The 19,437-nt window shown below is 38.7% G+C and overlaps 1 protein-coding gene across 3 annotated transcripts; it reads left to right on the plus strand.

The window, feature by feature from the left end:
• Positions 1-895: 895 nt before the first annotated feature.
• On the plus strand, positions 896-19,356 carry LOC102702624. 3 transcript variants are annotated; one of them, XM_040529693.1, is made up of 36 exons: positions 896-1,179; positions 1,392-1,479; positions 2,012-4,242; positions 4,625-4,739; positions 4,975-5,769; positions 6,108-6,390; positions 6,461-6,936; positions 7,476-7,605; positions 7,686-7,810; positions 7,909-8,579; positions 8,689-8,806; positions 8,887-9,003; positions 9,259-9,353; positions 9,841-9,992; positions 10,526-10,581; positions 10,669-10,882; positions 11,634-12,053; positions 12,153-12,436; positions 12,580-12,665; positions 12,738-12,824; positions 13,586-13,847; positions 13,930-14,352; positions 14,447-14,543; positions 15,426-15,745; positions 15,880-15,990; positions 16,174-16,341; positions 16,485-16,613; positions 16,722-16,811; positions 16,894-17,000; positions 17,089-17,237; positions 17,513-17,595; positions 17,670-17,765; positions 17,905-18,027; positions 18,130-18,213; positions 18,375-18,515; positions 18,667-19,356. In XM_040529693.1, exons 1-36 carry the CDS (start codon positions 896-898, stop codon positions 19,018-19,020), a joined length of 9,564 nt encoding a protein of 3,187 aa, XP_040385627.1. In that variant the 3' UTR covers positions 19,021-19,356. The 3 variants fall into 3 exon arrangements, 2 of the variants coding, with proteins under 2 accessions (XP_040385627.1, XP_040385628.1); XM_040529694.1 differs by lacking the exons at positions 896-1,179; positions 18,130-18,213; positions 18,375-18,515; positions 18,667-19,356 and having other exon boundaries at positions 1,348-1,479; positions 17,670-17,797; positions 17,905-17,994; XR_005812951.1 differs by lacking the exons at positions 896-1,179; positions 17,905-18,027; positions 18,130-18,213; positions 18,375-18,515; positions 18,667-19,356 and having other exon boundaries at positions 1,347-1,479; positions 17,226-17,237; positions 17,670-17,681.
• The last annotated feature ends 81 nt before the right edge of the window (positions 19,357-19,437 follow it).

Raw genomic sequence — 19,437 nt, forward strand, 5'->3', positions numbered from 1 at the left:
TTTAGATGGGGCTAAATTTTTAGCTCAATGCCATATCGGATGTTTGGATACTAATTTAAAGTGTTAAATATAGACTAATAAAAAAATTTCATAAATAAGAGCTAATTAGCTAGACAAATTTTTTGAGCCTAATTAATCAATAATTAGCAAATGTTTACTGTAGCATCACATAGGCTAATCATGGATTAATTAGGCTCATTAGCCCAAGATTATGGATGGGTTTTATTAATAGACTACGTTTACTATTTTTAATAAGTGTCCAAACATCCGATGTGACTAGGTGCCCCTCCATAATCTTGGGCTAATGAGCCTAATTAATCCATGATTAGCCTATGTGATGCTACAGTAAATATTTGCTAATTATTGATTAATTAGGCAAAAAATTCGTCTCACGGATTAGCTCTCATTTATAAAATTAGTTTTTTTATTAGTCTATGTTTAATACTTCAAATTAATGTCTTGATGTGACATGGTGCTAAAAAGTTTAGTCTCATCTAAATAACCTCTAAGATGATCCAGTGTCCTGAGAGAGATAGGGAGAGAGTAGAATGCTCGTTATATAACCTTGGGCTTCAAAAGAAAAAAAAATCTTTGCCCAGTGTCAGATGCCAGGTCGGCCTAGAAAACCTTCAGGCCCAGTTAGGCAACAACACGAGTTGGGCCTCTCCAAGAGTAATGGGCCAAATTATTGTTGGCCCATCCCAGCCCACGTACACCCGCCCCCTATCCTCCCCGTTCTCGCCGGCGACCCAACCGCTGCAACCCGGAACTCCTCTCCCCGCCTCGCCTCGCCTCGCCGCAAAACCCCACCTCGCCACCGGCACCTCACCTCCTCCGCCGCTCCGGCCCATGGGAACCTAGCCGTGCGGGATTGCGAGGACTACCAGCCCCCGGGATGGTGCTCGCGGAGGCGGCGCGGGGGCGGCTGCTGGCGGCGCTGCGCCCGTGGCTGGCGGCGGACCCGCGGGAGCTGCGGGTGGAGCTGGGGCTCCTCCGCTCCCGCGCCGTCGCGCGCGGGGTCGAGCTCGACGCCGCGGCGCTCGGTGCCGCCGTGCCGGGGTCCTTCCCGGCCAGGGTCGACCGCGTGGCCGTCGCCGAGGTCGAGCTCGTCGCCTCGCCCTGGGTCGCCCCCGGGCTCGAAGCCGTCGTGCGTTGCGTGGAGTTGGTGCTCACCCTCAGGTGATTGATCGTCATGCTGCTCACTTGCTCCGCCACCTCCACCCCTGCGTGGCCGTGTGCAGCCGTAGTGATGAAACAGTGGCTGTAGCATCTTGCAGATACTATTGTGAACTAGATGTGCATGTTGCTACAGTTTGTTTGCTCATTATGACATTTTGGAAAAGGATGGATTGTGTGAATCAGTGATACAGGAATTTTTATCTATTTTGAAGGGAGCCTGCGCCAAAGAAGCAACGCCCCGACATCAAGGAGTGGGTCTCCAAGGAGAAGAAAAGAGTAATCGCATCAATGGACCCTCAGGTGTGAAATTTGTGCTAGCACTTTGTTCAGCCACAAATGTTTTAAAGTCATTTGTTCCCTCTCCCGAAAAGAAAAGGAAAAAATTGGAAAAGAAGGGTCTTCTGATCATGAAGCACTTGTGGTTAAACTAGCCTGCTAAATGCCACATTTTGTTTGAAAACTTTCTGTGTTTTCTTTCAATTCACTATGATGGAGGTGAAAATGGTAGACTCTGTAGTGATTGATGGCAATGTGTACCAGTATAATAGTGGAACAGAACCTAATTGCGTAATCAAGATGCTTAACAAATGCACTTTGCAGTGATCTCATTTTCTGCTTCCGTGTACTTTCTACATTACTAACTTGTCTTATGCTAAGATTAGATTATGTAACTGTGCGATGTCATCCTCACTAGCTATGTGTACTTGTGCATTACCGATATATCTATACTATATTAATCAATTATTCAATATTCAGATAGACTTCTCACTGATTGTGTTATTGGGTATTTGCTCAAAAACTGATTACTATTTGTGCCTTTTACTACCTGAAGGGTGAAATATTGCATGAGAAGATTGAAAACTTGGTTAGCTCCCTGGAAGAAAAGTTTGCCTCAGTATTTTCCAGTGCACTTCTAAACTGTAGTCAGGTTCGACTTGATGATGTCACGATACAAGTCCGATATCTTGATGATTCTCATTTTTTCATATTGAGGACAAGTGACTTGCAATTTGGTCCTGAGCATGCCTTCCGTTTCTCTCTATTCAGAGGATTAGTTCAATCTTCTATGCCATCTAGAAAGAAGAACCATCTGCTTGTCAAATGTGCTTATTTTGAGTTTTTGCTGAAGGAGAATGATCAAATAGACTGCACTGCATCTTTCACTGGGACAACTGGTTCTGTTAGGTTAGACAATCTTCAACTTACTGCTTTTGGAATTCATGTTACCAGTGCATTATGGGAAATTGCACCCAAAGCTATTCCATCGTTGATGGTGATATTGGAAACTACGAGCCAAAAGGAAGATTATGAGGTTAGGAGTGGTAGAGAACTTTGGAAAATAGCTGCGCACAAGCTTAAAAACTCAATAGCATGTCACAGACTTTCTTTAAGCAAGGCCATAAGTTGTGCTTCTTTCTGGCAGCGCTATGTTCATGCTTATATCTCGTTATTATCATTAGTTGGATATCCTTCTGAAAAGGTTATTAAAAAAAACTGCAATAGGGTAAAAAGCACCAGGAAAGTCAGGGAAACTATAAGGGATCATTTGAAAACTGTAATTGAATTAGAGGAGAAAATCCCTGTAGAAGCTATTGCTAGAGGGCGGCGTGCAGCGCGTTCAAAACTAACTGTGTCGCAGCAACAGGGCGAGCAAGAATTATCAAAAGCACTTTTGGCTTCTTACACGTTGATATTTCTCTCACCCATATTATATTTATGGAAGTTTCTTATATTCATATGCTGGCCAATGTGGAGATTTGTGAGCTCTGGCAGAGGGTGGAGATCTTGTGCACACGTTTTTCCTTGTGCTTTTGATGATTCAGAAATTGAGGTTCAGCTCAGCATATGCCTTGGTGAACTCTCTGTAACATTTATACCTCTCGGTGGTCACTTCACTGGTACACCAAAGTTGAACAAAGGGAACAAGGGCTATCACATTGATATACCTGCAGTACATCTTGTAATAAAATCATCATGCATACTTTACACAGCTTGTTGCACTACACAGTCATTTTTTTTTGTAATTGGTGAATTGAAGGCCAACCTTTCTGGTATCCCAAAGTTGTCACAATCAACCAATGGCAGCATTACTAGGAGGAATTCATCTTTTGGAACAGAAGAGTTTGCTGAAGATACTAATGCAGTGATAATACTCTGGAGTGACTCTGCCAGTATGCACCCATTTTCTGGAAAACAGCCCAACGAGTCCTTTTCCTACAATGGTGATTCATCTGTTGCCCTTCTACAGAGTGATATGGAGCAGCTGTGGTCCTTCTGGACAGTAGTAAGCACTTTCTACAATGACTCAGGTGTGATGCATCATGGAAAACCTTCTGTTATTTTTGAATTCAAATCATTTCTCGTTGATCCTTACAGAAGTACAAGTGGTTTTCAGCACTGTAGATTTACAGTTGGGAGGATAAGCCTTGATTTGGATTACCTGTGTGCTTCATCAACTTATCTGCTCTACAGGCAATTCATGCACTACAAAGAGCTGAAAGAACTAACTGAAAAATCAGCAGAGTTTTTGAACAGAAGTGATAGCTGTGCAACACGTACAAGTGGAATTGTTTATAAGTTGAGATCATTGAACCAGAGGCTGAAGCTTGTGATTCCATATGTTATTCCAGAAAATACCCTTCAGATTTCAGCACTCATTGCAGGTCCAAGTATGAGGTTAATCTTTGATAATAACAGCCTGTTGCCAAACAGCAAAAATAATCAAGTCCCCCTGTTTTCTCAGATGAATAACAAGTCCCACATAACTCTCAACCTTGCCTATGTCGAATGTGTTATCTGGCCAGCATCTCTATCGTCTTTAACTCCTATGAGAGCTCATTCGCATGTCGAAGAATCACATAATACATTTTATGGTGTGAAGGAGCAGCTAGAACCTCATCGTTTAGCACTCGAAAGTGCAGGAAATGTTTATTCAGGGACTGTTGCATTGGATGCTTGCTTCAAATTTTCTGATTTAACTCTTTTGGTAGATCATATAGAGTCAAATCACCAGTCTCACATTCTTGGACCAATGTCAGCCAATTTTCAGCTGTCAACAAGCTGGTAGAATTTTCAATCTTGCATTTCTACAGTCTTGTGAGTTGAACAAAGATCTTAGTATATCATCTTGACATTTTCTTTTGCTGTGTCATGAAGCGTTGAGTCCAAGTGGTTGTCTCAAAGAGTTGTCCAAAATGGCAAATATCAAGCACTCAAAGAAATTAATAATGAATATGAGGACTTCCGTTTTACCTTTTTTTCTAGCATTTACATGCATTCTTAACTTCAATAAGTTAGATTTTTTAATTGTTTTTTAATAATGAATATGACGACTTCCATTCTACATGCATTTACATGCTAGTGTTGTTGTCTCAATTTGCATAGCTCAGAGTGTATTTAGTTGTAGAATTTATGTTGACAATTGCTTCCATTGCACACTTTCCAGGAAGTATGTCAGTTCCTTCTTTGTCACCAGAAACATTCTCTCAATAAACTTGGGAGGAGGGATTGTTGGTTGTATGGCTTTCCTTTTCATGGATGATTTGTTTCCCATTTTCCAGGTTTGTGTAGCAATATTTTAATTTTTGAACATTATGTTTTTAAAGAGCCTTCAGACATTATTGAATTTGAGGGTGGTTATGAGGCTTTTGAGATTCATCATCATAGAATAGCCAACCTCCCTGTTTCCACCATAAGTATTTCATTGTGCTTATTATAATCCACCTTATTATGCATGCTTTAATAAGCTCACTTGATTATGACTGCTGTGGCGTTGATACCATGCCATTGCTGCAGCTTATTGAAGGCATGCAAATGTTGGCATTGAATTCTGAGTTGGTTGAAGTAAAGTATTCCCAATGCTTTATTCGAAGGTTAGTATCGTCTTGCAGCAATCATATTGAGGGAAGCACAATGGATACTGGTGAGAATATTATCCAGAAAGAAACTGTTGACCGTCATACAGATCTCAAGGTTGAGATGGAACTCTATTTAGAACCAATACACATCATCATTAATGCTTCGCAGGACGGACTTGTCTTAAATCCTGCTATGTTCTCCAACAGTGACGTAAACTACATCAGCAGCTCACCTGTGTTTGAGGGTGTAGCAGCACAGGAATCACTTGACATATTAGCTTTAGGTGTTTGGTTTTGCTGCAGAAGCTCTTCTCTGAAACTTCTTCTTGATGGACAATGCACAGACTTCCTTGTTAGCTTGTCTGGAATTCAATCTGTGGTCTTCGAGAACCAACCTCAGATGAGTATTTGTAATGATATACTGCAGTACAGCACCATGCTTAGCAGCTCTCCATATGACAAGAATCAGTTCATTATATCAGATTGTGTATTTCATCTATGTGCTGGTCCTAATAAAGAGAGCCTGATCAATGAGAAATTGCAAGATGAATTTAGAAGTAGTTGCAGTACTGATTCTTTGGGAATTTACTATTTTATCAAACTTGAATTTACCGAGGTTTATATTGGAGACTACAGCATGCACAATTATTTAACTGAAGTCAATAAACCAAGCAAACAGAAAATCATGCTGCTGATTCATGATGATCTTCAGATTGTCAAATGCAAAATCAAGGTGCACCATCCTTTAGATTTTTTTTTAATACTAGTAGACAGATGTAATTCTTTGTTATTAATATCAATATTGTTCCTGCATGCTTTAATACTTGACATACCCTGAGATCAGTGTTTTCAAGTTGTCCGACTAGGCGACTTGATGCTAGCCATGATTAGTTGGAAAGTCGCCCAATTAGTTGCGATTAGGCATGATTAGTCGTCGTAGTCCGTACTGAGGCAATTAGACTCGGCTAAAACATTTCCTGAGATGATTCACACATTTTAGTCAGGATTGTTCAATTCACTTTTTTTTCACTGTTTCGGTATTAAGATATTATCTATAACTACAATTGGCAGGGTGGTTTGATCTTCCTGGAAACATTATCTCTAGCTAAGTTTGTTTTATGTTGCAAAAATTACTTTCGGCTTCTTATGGATCTCTCATCACGGGCAGCTTCCAACTCAGTAAAAGATTCAAGAACTTCAATATATGCAGGAGGTGACTCTAGTGTGACCAACAGATCACCTGTGTGTAGCAGTGTTCATTCCCAAAGTGAGGAATCACAATTGAGTGCCGTCAAATGTCTTGATGTCGATTTTTCTCAGTTTTCTCTTACTCTTGCCACTGCAGACAAATCAGGTAACTGAAAGTATATACCTTTTTTTTTTGTACCGTCAATTAGAAAATTTAATCCTTTCCCTGTATTTAGGTACATACCATGGATTAACTCTTGAAGTTGAAGCAAGTCTTCAACAATCAGATCTTGATATGAAGATGTTTGAAGTAAAGCATTTTTCGATTTCCAGTATTAGTATCATTCCTGATACTGGCCATTTACAATTGAGAGTTGTATCAGCACCCCGTTTTCGATCCAGCAAGTCTGTTGCTCTTCCATCTCAGTCAGAAATCCAAGAATATCTTCCCTTCGTAGAAGCAGATAATGTGCTTACTTATGATCACAATGCTCCTTCAAGCTCAAATTCTACAATGGAAAGTTCGACAGGCAACCCATCACTAGAATTTTCTTCACACAAGAATTATATCCTTAGTCATTTCTCTGCTTATCTGAAGCTTGAGAAAAAAGAATTGAATGGAGATTCTAACCTGATGCGCTCAAGTGGTGATTGGTTTGGAAATGGTTCTGTTTCAGGTTTGGAGGTGACAATGTCACTCTCAAGCATCGAGGTGATCCCTCAATCTTATCTGTTGTGTTGTTGTTAGGATAGTAGTTCAATATTGGACTCTTGGTTTCTTGGTATTGGGTAGCCATTTCTTTCCAGCTCCTCTTATGCTTCTTAATAATTCTTGAGTAACTATCGGTAGCTCCTTTAGCATCAGTTCTAAACTCTGGAGAAGATTTTTTATGATTCCATTGAAATGTATTTTTGGAGTTAAAGCTTAAATGGCGCAGTTATTGTAGCACCCTTTTTTACAGCTGTATGCACTTTTGCCCTAACTATGAGTACCACTCTAGGGTTTATCAAATCTATAATTTCTTTTGCCAACATGTACTGTTTGCATCCACTTTTGGGATAATTAAGCACTTTTGAATAAATAAATTACTGTGATATATGGTGAGGAACATGAAGATGAGATCATGGAATTACAATATAAACCTCTGATCAGGCTACTATGTTATTCTAGAATATAAGAACACCCAAGTTAAAGTTTGTCCAGTCTATAATACATTTCTTTCAGTGGATAAAATTTCTAAACCTCTGCAGATTATCTTGTCTTTATACACTCCATTTCATGAGATTCTGAGCTCTGGCTCAACTCAGAAGGAAATACAGACTGGTAGTCCCCCTCACCAGGAATTGCTGGATAATATGGAATGTTGTACTGTACCTGATGGTAATTATGCTTAGTGTCATCAACTAAAATCATTTTAACTGAAATATGTTCTGTTAACCCATTTACTACTGGCCTAATAGGAGCAATCGTGGCCATACGGGACCTTGATCAACAGATGTATGTATCAGTAAAAAACACTGGAAGTAAGTACCAAGTGGTTGGCACATACCATTATTCTCTTTCTGGTGAATGTGCATTATTTAAGGTAATAGCTTCTTATGTATGTACTAGTAATATAATCAGCTTCAAAGGACGTGGCAGCAATGTGCATTCTTGTTTAAAAACCATTTTGACCTTTTTTAGGTGAAACACCATAAGGGGTGGAGATCAGATACACCATACATTTCTCTTTTATCTTTATATGCAAAAACTGATGAAGGCAAAGAACTGGCTCTTAGTTTCTCTCATGGATCAGATTTGGTTGAAGTTTCTTCATCTGTTGAAAAGCCTTCTTCACTTTGGACCACATTCCCTCTTAGGTTTGATGGTTTTGAGGATGACAGTGATGATGGTAAATCTTGTAAGATTATTTCAAGAGACTCCTACCACTTTGTCAACAAGAAAAACAGTTATGGCATTGCATTTGTTGATGGCTTACTGGAATTTGTTAAAAAGCCAGGAAATCCATTTAAAGTGAAGGTTTTGGATGAATCTCTTTTTTCCGATGTCCCAAGGCCCTTTATACCCAATGTGAACTTGGACAATAACACTTACTTAGATATTGACAATGAATTAACTTTTGCTATGAGGGATAGCTTGGAAACTGGTGTTAGTTCACAACATGTAACTATCAGTATCGATAAGATCGTTTTTACCATTACCCATGAGATTCTTGATACTGGTAATGTTTTTCCACTTGTCCAAAGTTGCATAAGTGATACCCGTATTATCACACAAATATTCCCATCCAAAATCAGGATTCTAAGTTCATTCAAAGTTGTAGTGCAGTCCTTCAATGCAAGGAAATATCTGTGGTAAGTTAAATAGCATTGTTTTCATGTTTTGTAGTCTACTTGGACTTTTAGTGGCCTTGTAATTTTTGACTTGGAGATTAAAATCGAGTTCTTGCAATCTTACACACAGGGAGGAACTTATCTCACCTATCACTTCCTATGTGTTCCTCCGATATAGATTTTTTGACCTAGTTCCAGTTACTAGGTATAGCAGGATGCCCCTTCGGTTTTTTGTTCATTTAAAACAGGTGCGGAGATTTCTACATGTTTTCATCTACATAAAAGTGTTTTTCAATATCACAGTTTGAATTGTACTTCATTATTGCAGGCGGATATATTTTTCAATGAGCTTTCAATTGACACTCTTCTTTATGTGGCTGGAAAGTTAAATGTTATGGGCCCATATGCTGTGAAAAGCTCTGTTATCTTTCCTAACTGCTGCAAGGTTTAAATTTAAGCATTCATGCATGCGTTTTAACATTCTATTAAATTTCTATTTTGAGATGTGAATTAGGATTACAATGATGTTTAAAAAATGACTTATAGCCGTTGAACTTTTTTGCCACATTATAGATTCAGATACAATATGCTTCTTAATACCTCAGTTCTTCTGATCTCTTTGTCATGTCAATGTCATTCTACTAGTTTCGCAGTTTCATTCTAATCTTCTGACGGTTCAACGTACCCTTTACTTTTGCAGATAGAAAACAACTCAAGGCTGACTCTTGTATGTCATTTCCAAAATAATGAGGATGCAATAGTTTCTGGACAACAGTCAGCTTCCGTTTTCTTGAGGTCTGTTCATTTTGTACGTTATATAAATCATTTTTATTTTTAGCATCTTAGCAAGGTATATGATGTGTATACTTGACAAATATGATACATGACTAAAAGTCCAAAACAGTCCTCTGGGTTCTTCGTAAAGCGTATATTCAGCACACTGGATGGAGTAGCAATTAGAGAGCATGTTTGTGGTTCAAGGCTTTAAAATTGATAACCTCAGTTCTTAGCCAGGGTCAATGTCTTGCAAAATTCCATCACTATTTCTGCAATGTGTGTTCTAGCTTTTACTCTATTGTTAAATGTTGACAATGTTTTGACAATCTAGTAATGCAATAATGCCAGAGATGTAAAAAGGAGGTGTTTCATCTCTTTGCATTGTTCTAGCCTCTGTGCCTTGCATGCTGTTATAATTTGTATTTTTGACTTTATTCTTTGATCCATATTGTTTTTTGAGATTCGCAGCCTATATTTGACACAATTGATGTTTATATACCTCCAGACACTTGACATTTGAGGATAATCATCCACATGATCAAAATATTGTTTCTATTTCTTTGTTCAAGGAAGGGGCATTTTCAACCGCTCCAATTAATGTTTTTCTGCAAAATTCTGGCATATTTGCATGGAGGACCCGTATATTGTCTCTCAAAGGTATTTCATTCAACAACTATATTCATCAATACACATGTTCAGTTTTTTAGACTGGAAGTTTTTTTTAATTATTTGTGAATCTTGTATTCTTGTTTTGCTTTATTATTTGTACTCTTTATTTAGAATATGGTGGTCAGTTTAACGTTGTATATTGCATGCTCCTGTGTTTGTCATCTTGGTTCCTTCTTGTGGCACACCTAAGCTGTATTTGCTAATGCATATTTTTTCAAAGAAAGTTCATGCTCATGGTGTTATGCAACAAGAGACTCCGTTAATTATGTTCTACATAACATGAACTTACACTAATTCTAATGTTGTTTCCATTTGGGAATTGGGACAACTCTGTCTGAGATGTGGCTTTTCTATATAACTAAGAAATAGCCATCTTGTGTTATTGGATTTTTCTTGTTGATATGTTTGATCTTGTAGCCCATGCTCTAGGGCTTCAAGCAAGTTCTTGTGTGTTTTGTCTTTGGTGTGGTAATGCCATAGTGATTTTTACTGTGATGCTTTTCTTTCCCTGACTTCCATAGATTCAAGAAGTTCCTCTGGACCATTTGTTGTGGTCAAGGTCTCCCAGAACTCTGAGGTAGGAAAGAAAATGATTTTGCATTTCATGTTACCTACTGATTGTATTCTGCTTTTGTTTTCTGATAGTTGATGTGATTAATTGCAGGAAGGGTTATCCCTTTCAGTTCAACCTTTGTTGAGGATCTACAATAAGAGTGACTTCCCCCTTGAACTTCGGTTTCAGAGGCCACACAAATCTAATGAAGAAGCAGCATTTGTCACAGTTAGAAGCGGAGACATGGTTGATGAATCTACCGGAGTATTTGACTCAATGGATTTATCTGGAGGATCCAAAAGAGCATTGATGTCTCTAGCTCTTGGCAAGTACTTGCACCCTTTTCTTGGCATGATTTTACTGTCTGTTATGTGTGATCAATAACTTCGACTCCCTTCTGCAAAATTACAGACACTGCTTTTTTTTAATCTATTTTGGTTAACTTCAGTAACCTGCTTGCATACAACTACATGCATACTTGAGTTGACACGCAGCTAGAAATTTAGTGGTAATGCTGTTTGCCAAATTATTAACCTTTGCACTGACCCTTAGTTCCTTATGCACTTGTCTTTATATGTGCGTGTGGTGGATGAGCGTGTAGCTCAGTTGTAGAGTACCCGGTAGAGGTGCCACGCACCCAGGGCTTGAATCCTGGGTGCAATATTTGCGCCCACCTCCCTGCATAAGGTTTCAGTGGGCCCCTTCTTTATTCTTTAAAGTTAAGTTAAGGGGACGTCCTTCCCTCTTGATCGAGTTTTTTTAAAAAATATGTGTGTGTGCAGTTGTTCCTCATGTATATAGTAAATTCTCTATTATCCTGACCATCAAATCTTGCACTCATATGTCCAAATCATAAGCAAACTAAATATATTGTCAATTTCCAGTCCATGTATGCCTTGTTTTCTATGCAGTTAATATCCTTACGGTAGCAGCTGGGACCTTTTCTCATTGTCCAAAAAGAATTCCTTGTGGCAGCAGCCTTCTGTTGACCAGACAAATATATTTGTCTTTACTTCTACAGTTTTCAGGAGGACACTTATTTGACAGTATTTCCATCCACGGTTCTTGAATTTCAGGAAATTTTATGTTGTCAATTAGACCTGAGATTTCTGAGTGTTCTGAAAACTTGGGTCAGATAACTCTAGTGAAATGGTCAGAGGACATTACCGGTGAAAAAGCTGTTCGCATATCTGGTGTTATGGAAAAGCTTAACTACAATATAAGAAGAGCCTTCAGTATTGATTCCATGAAGTCTTCTTTCAGCTCTTTGAGTTGTGATGTTTCTGTCGATGGTCAACATGTGACAGATCTTCATTTCTTAGTTCATACTCTAGGTAGAGAGGTTCCTTTGCATCCTACGAATGGAAGTCCTGTATTTCACAGGAATGCAGAAGTCCCATTGCAGTTACAGAGAGAAATTTTTATATACCCAACTGTTCAAGTGTATAATTTCTTGCAGACAGACATACACGTGATTCTAACCGACTATGAACCAGGTAAACTCTTATTTATGAACATGTGTACTGTAGAGAGAACTATATTTCCTTATTAATGGAATGGTAATACGCTAATGGATTACTTTCTACTAAATGCAGAAAATACCAGAGAAGGTAACTTTGACACCATTGGCAAGCAAGCAACGATCACAAGTGGTTCAAGTGCTTATTTATATGTGAATCCTGCCAGGTTTACCTTTTCAGTCACGCTAATTTCATACGGTTTAAAGTCCAAGGCAGTTAATAGTAGTGATTGGCTTAAGAGAATACAAAAGCAGACAAGTCGAGCTCAATTTCTTGATGTAGAGCTAGAATTTGTTATTGGGGCTGGGAGATTCCATTCTTCTTTAAGATTATTACGTCAGGAGAAAGGCTTGTTGGAGGTAGGCATTTTTGACATGCTGGCCTTTTGTTGATTAACTTTTCATTCATTTGTAATGAACTGGTAAACTGCATACCTTAAGACATTAAAGGACCTGGATGTATCAAATTGATGTAGCTTATAGTCAATGTTTTCATTGTGCAGGTTGCGCTGTTCACAAGATATGCACTACATAATACCAGTGACTACCCCTTATTGTGCACAGCTTCCCATAAAAGATCACTACCTATGTACGGTAATCTGAATAATCAGTTGGCATCCGTACTCCTTTATAGCTGCTCATAGATGCTGATTTATTGCAGGTCTGGAACTGAAAAGGAAACTATTAATTTTCCTCCTCAGGATGGTTGTATTCTGGCCTCAATGTCAATGAGCTCCTGGTTTACAAGGTAAGGAATCATGTTGAATTCTGTTTGTTTATTGCAATGTAGTTCTTGGTGCAATCTAGTAGAGCTTGCCAGCTTAACATTCATTTAGGTTTTCTCATACCAGAGTTTGTCTCTGCAAATTGTCTTTCTCCATACTGATGTAGTGTATAGTATATTGCTACCTGCCATGCAGAGCTAACCCAAATGAGGCTCTTTTGCCAGAATGGTATACCTGTTGGTGATCCCAGCTAGCTCCTAGCTTATAACACATCAGATGTTTTGCCACAAAGCAGGAAACAACAAAACCTCAGTTGTACTTTGGTCTGACTGATTCTTATTTCTTTTTCTTGATTTGTGTTTATCATTCATCAAAATGTTAAGTTACCTCCACATCTAGGAAAATAACCTAGCAATTCAATAAAGACATGTGAAATAACAGAGAATTACCATAACTATAGAATTTGCTTTAGTTTCTGTGACTAAATGGAAAAACTAAAATCTGCTGATAACTGCTAGGATATGCTTTATATACAGTGGATTATCAGTTCAGATGTTTCAGATGAGATTTGCTATTTAAGTTCTAAATGAATTAATCCATCTTAATTGATGTGCCACATTATCTATGATTGAGAGATAGTAAGGGAAGTGATTACACTCTTCATTTGTAGATATTTCATACTAGCATAAACATAGGGCAGTATTTATTTAGTTGTGCTCTATCCAGCAACAAACCGGCAAAGCATGTTTAGCTATTTTGACATGACAAGCATTATATATGGCAGGTCAAGTAAACTGCGAATAAGCCTACATAATGAAAAAGGATCAGAAGCTTTTATTGACCTGGAAGCATTGTCTGGCTTCACTGAATTTTCTCTGGAGATACAAGATAATATAATGCCTCGGAGAAAGGCTACATTTGGCATGTATTTGCAACCTGTTCTCTATGACTTGCCTGTGCCATCACAAGTTGTATTAATTGTTCCAAGATATGTTTTTTCAAATGAGTCTGCTACCACAATCTCTGTTCGACAATGTTTTGTTGAGGTGCTTCTCTTTTGCTCTGAGCCTCTGACACATTTTTAATACCTCAAAACCGCACTCTGATCCTATGCTTTCAATTGATTAGGATGATGTAGACGGAGTGGCAATCGAAGCAAAACACAGGGCTACCTTACATACATGGAAACCTGAAAAAAGGCGAGAAGTAAACTACTTTGATTTGTTTGTTAAAAAGCACAGAAATGTGTCTGAGGATTCACACATTTTTATTCAGTTCTGCCCAAAAGAAACTGGGTATGGTTGGTCTGGACCAATTTGTGTTTCATCAATTGGCCGTTTTTTTGTGAAGTTTAGAAGATCACAAGGCATGCTAACAGATGAGATGAAAAGAGGCACCTTACAAAGTGGAAAAGGGAAACAATTTGCTTCTGTTGATGTCATACAAGAGACTGCTTCTTTTGTTCTACACTTCACTAAGCCTCCAAAGGCTGCACTACCATATCGAATAGAGAATTTCTTGAATGAAGCATCTATCATGTATTTCCAGAAGGTATGCACATATTATAAATTCTATTTATTAGTTGACCCAATAGTTATCGTGATATTATTGACAAAAAAATATTAAATTTTACTAATTTTTATAGGATTCAGTTGAATCAGATGTATTACACCCCGGAGAATCGGAACAATATACATGGGATGACTTGAGCTTACCCCACAAGTTGGTTGTTCGAATTATTGGTAAGTTCTTATTTCTTATTCTCTAAAGCTATTACTTGTTGAGTGCTGCTACTTTTTTTGGTTGGGTTGGCCAAAGATAGGCCAACCTGATTGCATTAAGAAGGCGGAGAAAAGGGTTTACAAAGAAATAAAGTTTGCAATGGCAACACGGAGCCAAAGATCGAATTAGCTGTTACTATCAGTTCTTGTTACAGTAGTGATTGTATGGAAGTGCACACAAAAGCTGCCTTGAGCTCCAGTACTGTAGTATTACTTGTATTTGCAAAACTATGAGCTAGGAGTCACCCCACCACATAATGCTTGAATGGTAAAGCTATGCTTGTGAACTTCTGTCAGTGGGAGACATTATCAATCTGTTGTGGTCAATTTAAAAAGAAATATAGTATCACATGATGATTTTTACTAGAATGAAATATACTGGTGGTAGTGTATTCTGTATTGGCATAAAACCTGTAAAGGAAACAAAATGTAATGGACCACAAGAACGTTGTGCAAAGAACTGTTTCACTTGCAGTTCATGTGTTAATATTGAAGATGTTATTGTTGGTAATATGCCGCTAGTTATTTACATGATTTTTTTGTTCTTACAGATCTTTCAATATTGGATGAATTATCTGGTATAGATATGTCTGTATAGACTTTCTTGTGTGCTTGGCCCATCTAATCTAGAGTTTGCCCATGCTACCCATTGTGTATGTATGCACCTTTTAATGGGAATATAACTGATTGGTTGAGTTTTCTCATACTATCTGAGCATGGGTGTAAACCTAACAGTAACTGCTTCCAATCTGGTGCTGGCACCTCCAGTATTGATGGTGGTTCTTTAATGTCTTCTATGTTTCTTTCACAATAATTTCTAATGTTCTGATTGATCTTACCCAGATACACCTGCATTGCGTGAAATTAAAATTGACAAAATAAATCCATGGAAGCCATTCTTGAAGATGAGTCAAAATAGCAGGCTTAATATTGATTCCTCATTCAATAATGGACTAAGTTCAGGAAAACAAAGATTTGATGAATCATTTGGACTGAGGGTGTTTAAGATTGGCTATGAAGTGTATGCTGATGGTTTAACTAGAGTTTTACGGATATGTGAACACTCAGACAACCCCAAAGCTGATAACATTCAGCGCGCATTAGCAAATGTACAGTTCAGAATCACATCTATGTGTATTCATCTCCTTGAGAAGGGCCAGCAGGTTTGTTGTTCTGTTCTCAATTTCAGTAGACTGCCCTGAACATGTATGCCATATTCCTCTTGAAAACTCTCTGCATGAATAGTTGCAACTTAAAAAAAAAATGTTTTTATCTTTTCATGTTTGCCTTGTTGAAGGGAGAGGAAAAGGCCCAATCATTGTCTACAATCCTAGCAGCACGATTTCAACATGTATCTGCTGACTCAGTCATCACAGATAGATACAAGCATATCACTCTTGCAATTCAAGTAAGTAGTTACTACTTGTAAACTTCTACATTTTACCGCTAACTGTACATTTTGATTAGACTAGTTATCAGAAGGAGCAATACTTGTATCAAAACTCTATATATCTTATGCACTTTTATGTAAACAGTGATTCTTTTGTCAATCTTTAACTCAATAATTTATCTTTAAATCACATAAATGCAGTCAGTTAATGTGGATGAAAAATGGGAAGGAGCTTCATTTGGGTCAATTCTTAGGAGGAACAAGCTTCAGGATGCTACTCTCAGTGAAAATATGCTGCGGATAATCATTACACTGAATTCGAGCAACTCAAGTGTCAAACAAGTCCAATATTGTTCCATAATTCTACAGGTAATGAGATGATTGTTCTTGCTTCTTGTTAACACCCACAAGAGTCTGTTTTTGGAATATATCTAATACTAGTCCTGTTTTATATCTCATTACTACAATGCCACGATAAGAATAAATTTTCTGACCAACATAAGATGTCACAGCCTATTGATCTGAAGATTGACGAGGAAACACTAATGAAGATTGTGCCATTTTGGAGAACATCCCTTGCTCCTCCTGGGACACCAAGCACACAATTTTATTTTAGGCATTTTGAAGTACATCCAATTAAGGTGCTTTATCATTCTCTGTCTCTCTCTTGGTTTTGCTTCTGTGATCAAGACTCTTTTTCAACTTTTAGTCACTGACTGGGTTTTTCTTATGAGTTCAATGGTCTAAAGATTATCACAAGCTTTCGACCTGGAAGTCCACACACAACTTATAGTTCTGCTCAAGAGGCTCTGAGAGCACTATTGCATAGTGTTATAAAGGTAACTTAAAAAAACTTTTATGTTATGTTACTCTCGTTTTATGTTGTAATTTCATAATCTCATACTTTACCCCTTTTGGAAGGTGCCTGAGATAAGCAGTTCAGCCGTGGAGCTTAATGGTGTTCTCCTAAATCATGCTTTAGTTACTTTTCGTGAGCTGTTTCTGAAATGTGCCCAGCATTATTCATGGTACCTGAAAACATATTTTCCTTTTCCCCCCATTTCATTGTTCTCTGCTGAATTTTGATTATACAAACTATATTTTATTAATTGATAGGTATGTCTTGAGGGCAATCTATGTAACAAAGGGAAGCTCATTGCTTCCTCCATCTTTTGCCTCAATATTTGATGATTCTGCTTCTTCTGTTATCGATGTTTTCTTTGACCCTTCTGATGGCTCACTCAACCTTCCAGGGCTTACCATAGGTAAGAATACTTGAGCCCATTTCTGCGAAACTGGAAGACATTGTCACAGGCAAATCCTTGATTGGAGTACTAAAACTACTTTTTACTCTTCAAAAAATGTGTACAGTTGCAAGTTTGACTGTTATGTTCATTTAAGGTTGTGTGTAATGATTGTTCTGCATGTTTGCTCGAGGCATGAACTGTGTGGTAGTTAGGCAGGCAGCACTATAATATAGTTTGTCCTTGAATGTAGATTTCAACTGTTTGATTTGTTTTTTCTCCTGTGGCTTGTGCAGGCATGTTTAAGTTTATAAGTAAAAATATGAAATCAGGCGGTATTTCTGGAACGAAGCGCTACCTTGGTGATCTTGGAAAAACTGTGAGATTCCAAATCTTTCTTACTGTGTCATTAGTAATTTCCAATGGATTAATGTATTGTTGGGTCTTCTGTAGGTTAAAACTGCAAGTTCAAATGCACTCTTTGCTGCTGTAACAGAAATTTCAGATAGCGTTGTGAGAGGAGCAGAAGCCAATGGTTTCAATGGCATGGTATAAACATCCTTTAATGTGGCGAATTCCATGTCAGCTTCCCCTTTTTCTCAAGATTCCATATGCAAATTATACGAGGGAAATGCATCTCCTCTTTTTCAGTTATTACAAAGATATGAAGCTGCTTTCCTGTTTGTAGGTTACTGGCTTCCACCAAGGTATTTTGAGATTAGCAATGGAGCCATCGGTGTTAGGACAGGCTATATTGGAGGGTGGTCCTGACAGAAAGATCAAACTTGACCATAGTCCTGGGCTCGATGAGGTGCTTTCCATTTTTCTTGAAGCTTAATGAGATCCCATGAGTCCATGACACCATACGTACATTTTTCCAACATATATTTACGTGCGCTCTGCAAACTTTCAGCTATACATCGAAGGATACTTACAAGCCATGCTTGATGTCATGTACAAGCAAGAATATCTTCGTATCAGGGTGATTGATGACCAGGTAACCCCCTTCGTTTCTCACGGGAAGTCGGGGATTGCCTGCAGTTACTGCTGTGCAGTATCTTTTTTGCTTTTGCTATATACTGCATGCTTCAATTCACTAGTACTTTTTTCTGTTTCAAGCCTAACTGTAATACAAGATTACTGGACTATCTTTTCCAGGTTATTCTAAAGAATCTACCACCAAATAGTGCTCTCATAAATGAAATTGTCGACAATGTAAAAAGCTTTCTTGTGAGTAAGGGATTGCTGAAAGGAGATTCTTCCACAATTCGTCCCTTGCGACATCTGCGAAATGAGCCTGTAAGTTTCCCTTGATTCGAAAATTGAAACGAAATCATGAGGACAGTTTGGTTTCTGTAAATTTAGATTATGATTATGTCAGCCGGCAGCCACGGCATGGAAACGATGAACATGGCATGAACCAATCAATCTTCTTCCAACTGCTTGCCAGGAGTGGAGGATTGCGCCGACGGTGCTCACCCTCGCAGAGCACCTGTTCGTGAGCTTCGCCGTGCGCGTGCTGCACCGGGAAGCCACCAAGGCCATCGCCGGCATCACGTCGAGAGCAAAGAAGCCTACCGGAGATGGAGACGGAGACGGCGAGTCACCGTCGTCGTCGTCGTCGTCGTCCATGGGAGTCTTCGCGAGGAGGAGCAGCAGGCTGTGGAGCGTCGGCAGGTTCGCCGTCTCCGGCATGGTCGCCTACGTCGACGGCCGGCTCTGCCGCCACATACCCAACCCCATCGCCAGGAGAATCGTCAGCGGCTTCCTCCTGAGCTTCATTGACAGCAGAGACAACCAGTAGGCTGAGGTGATCACCACGTTTACGTTGTACAAAGTTGTGTATCTGTGCCACATATGCTAGCCCAGACAATTGCCCAAGGCATTAACTATTTGCCACTCTTAAAATTGGATTGTACCAGACTTATTATTCGTTGTTGTCTATGATATGTGGATCCAGTGACAAATTTGTTATCATCACTAGTGAGAGTGGCAAAAAGTTGATTATTTCTAATTGCCCAATGCAATGTGAACTTCTTTTTTTCATTTTTCGACCACACGGAAGACGCATGCAGTATGTATTGTTGTACAGCAATTTTGACCGCTGTAGAAAAGGATGGGGGAGGTCAATAAATAAGATCTGAAACCCCATTTCACCTCATGCATTGCATCCGTTTCTTAATAACTGTTAATTTCGACTTTTCTATTTTAAACTTTGAAC

This window comes from Oryza brachyantha, chromosome 12 (genome assembly GCF_000231095.2).
Source record: "Oryza brachyantha chromosome 12, ObraRS2, whole genome shotgun sequence".
Taxonomy (NCBI): Eukaryota; Viridiplantae; Streptophyta; class Magnoliopsida; order Poales; family Poaceae; genus Oryza; species Oryza brachyantha.

What these genes read in the sequence shown, in the direction of transcription:
- LOC102702624 (XM_040529693.1), top strand. Translation starts at nt 896, where the DNA reads ATGGTGCTCGCGGAGGCGGCGCGGGGGCGGCTGCTGGCGGCGCTGCGC. An exon ending in CTATCATGTATTTCCAGAAG is followed by an intron (nt 14,353 to 14,446) that starts GTATGCACATAT and finishes TAATTTTTATAG; the next exon opens with GATTCAGTTGAATCAGATGT. An exon ending in CCTTCCAGGGCTTACCATAG is followed by an intron (nt 17,238 to 17,512) that starts GTAAGAATACTT and finishes TGGCTTGTGCAG; the next exon opens with GCATGTTTAAGTTTATAAGT.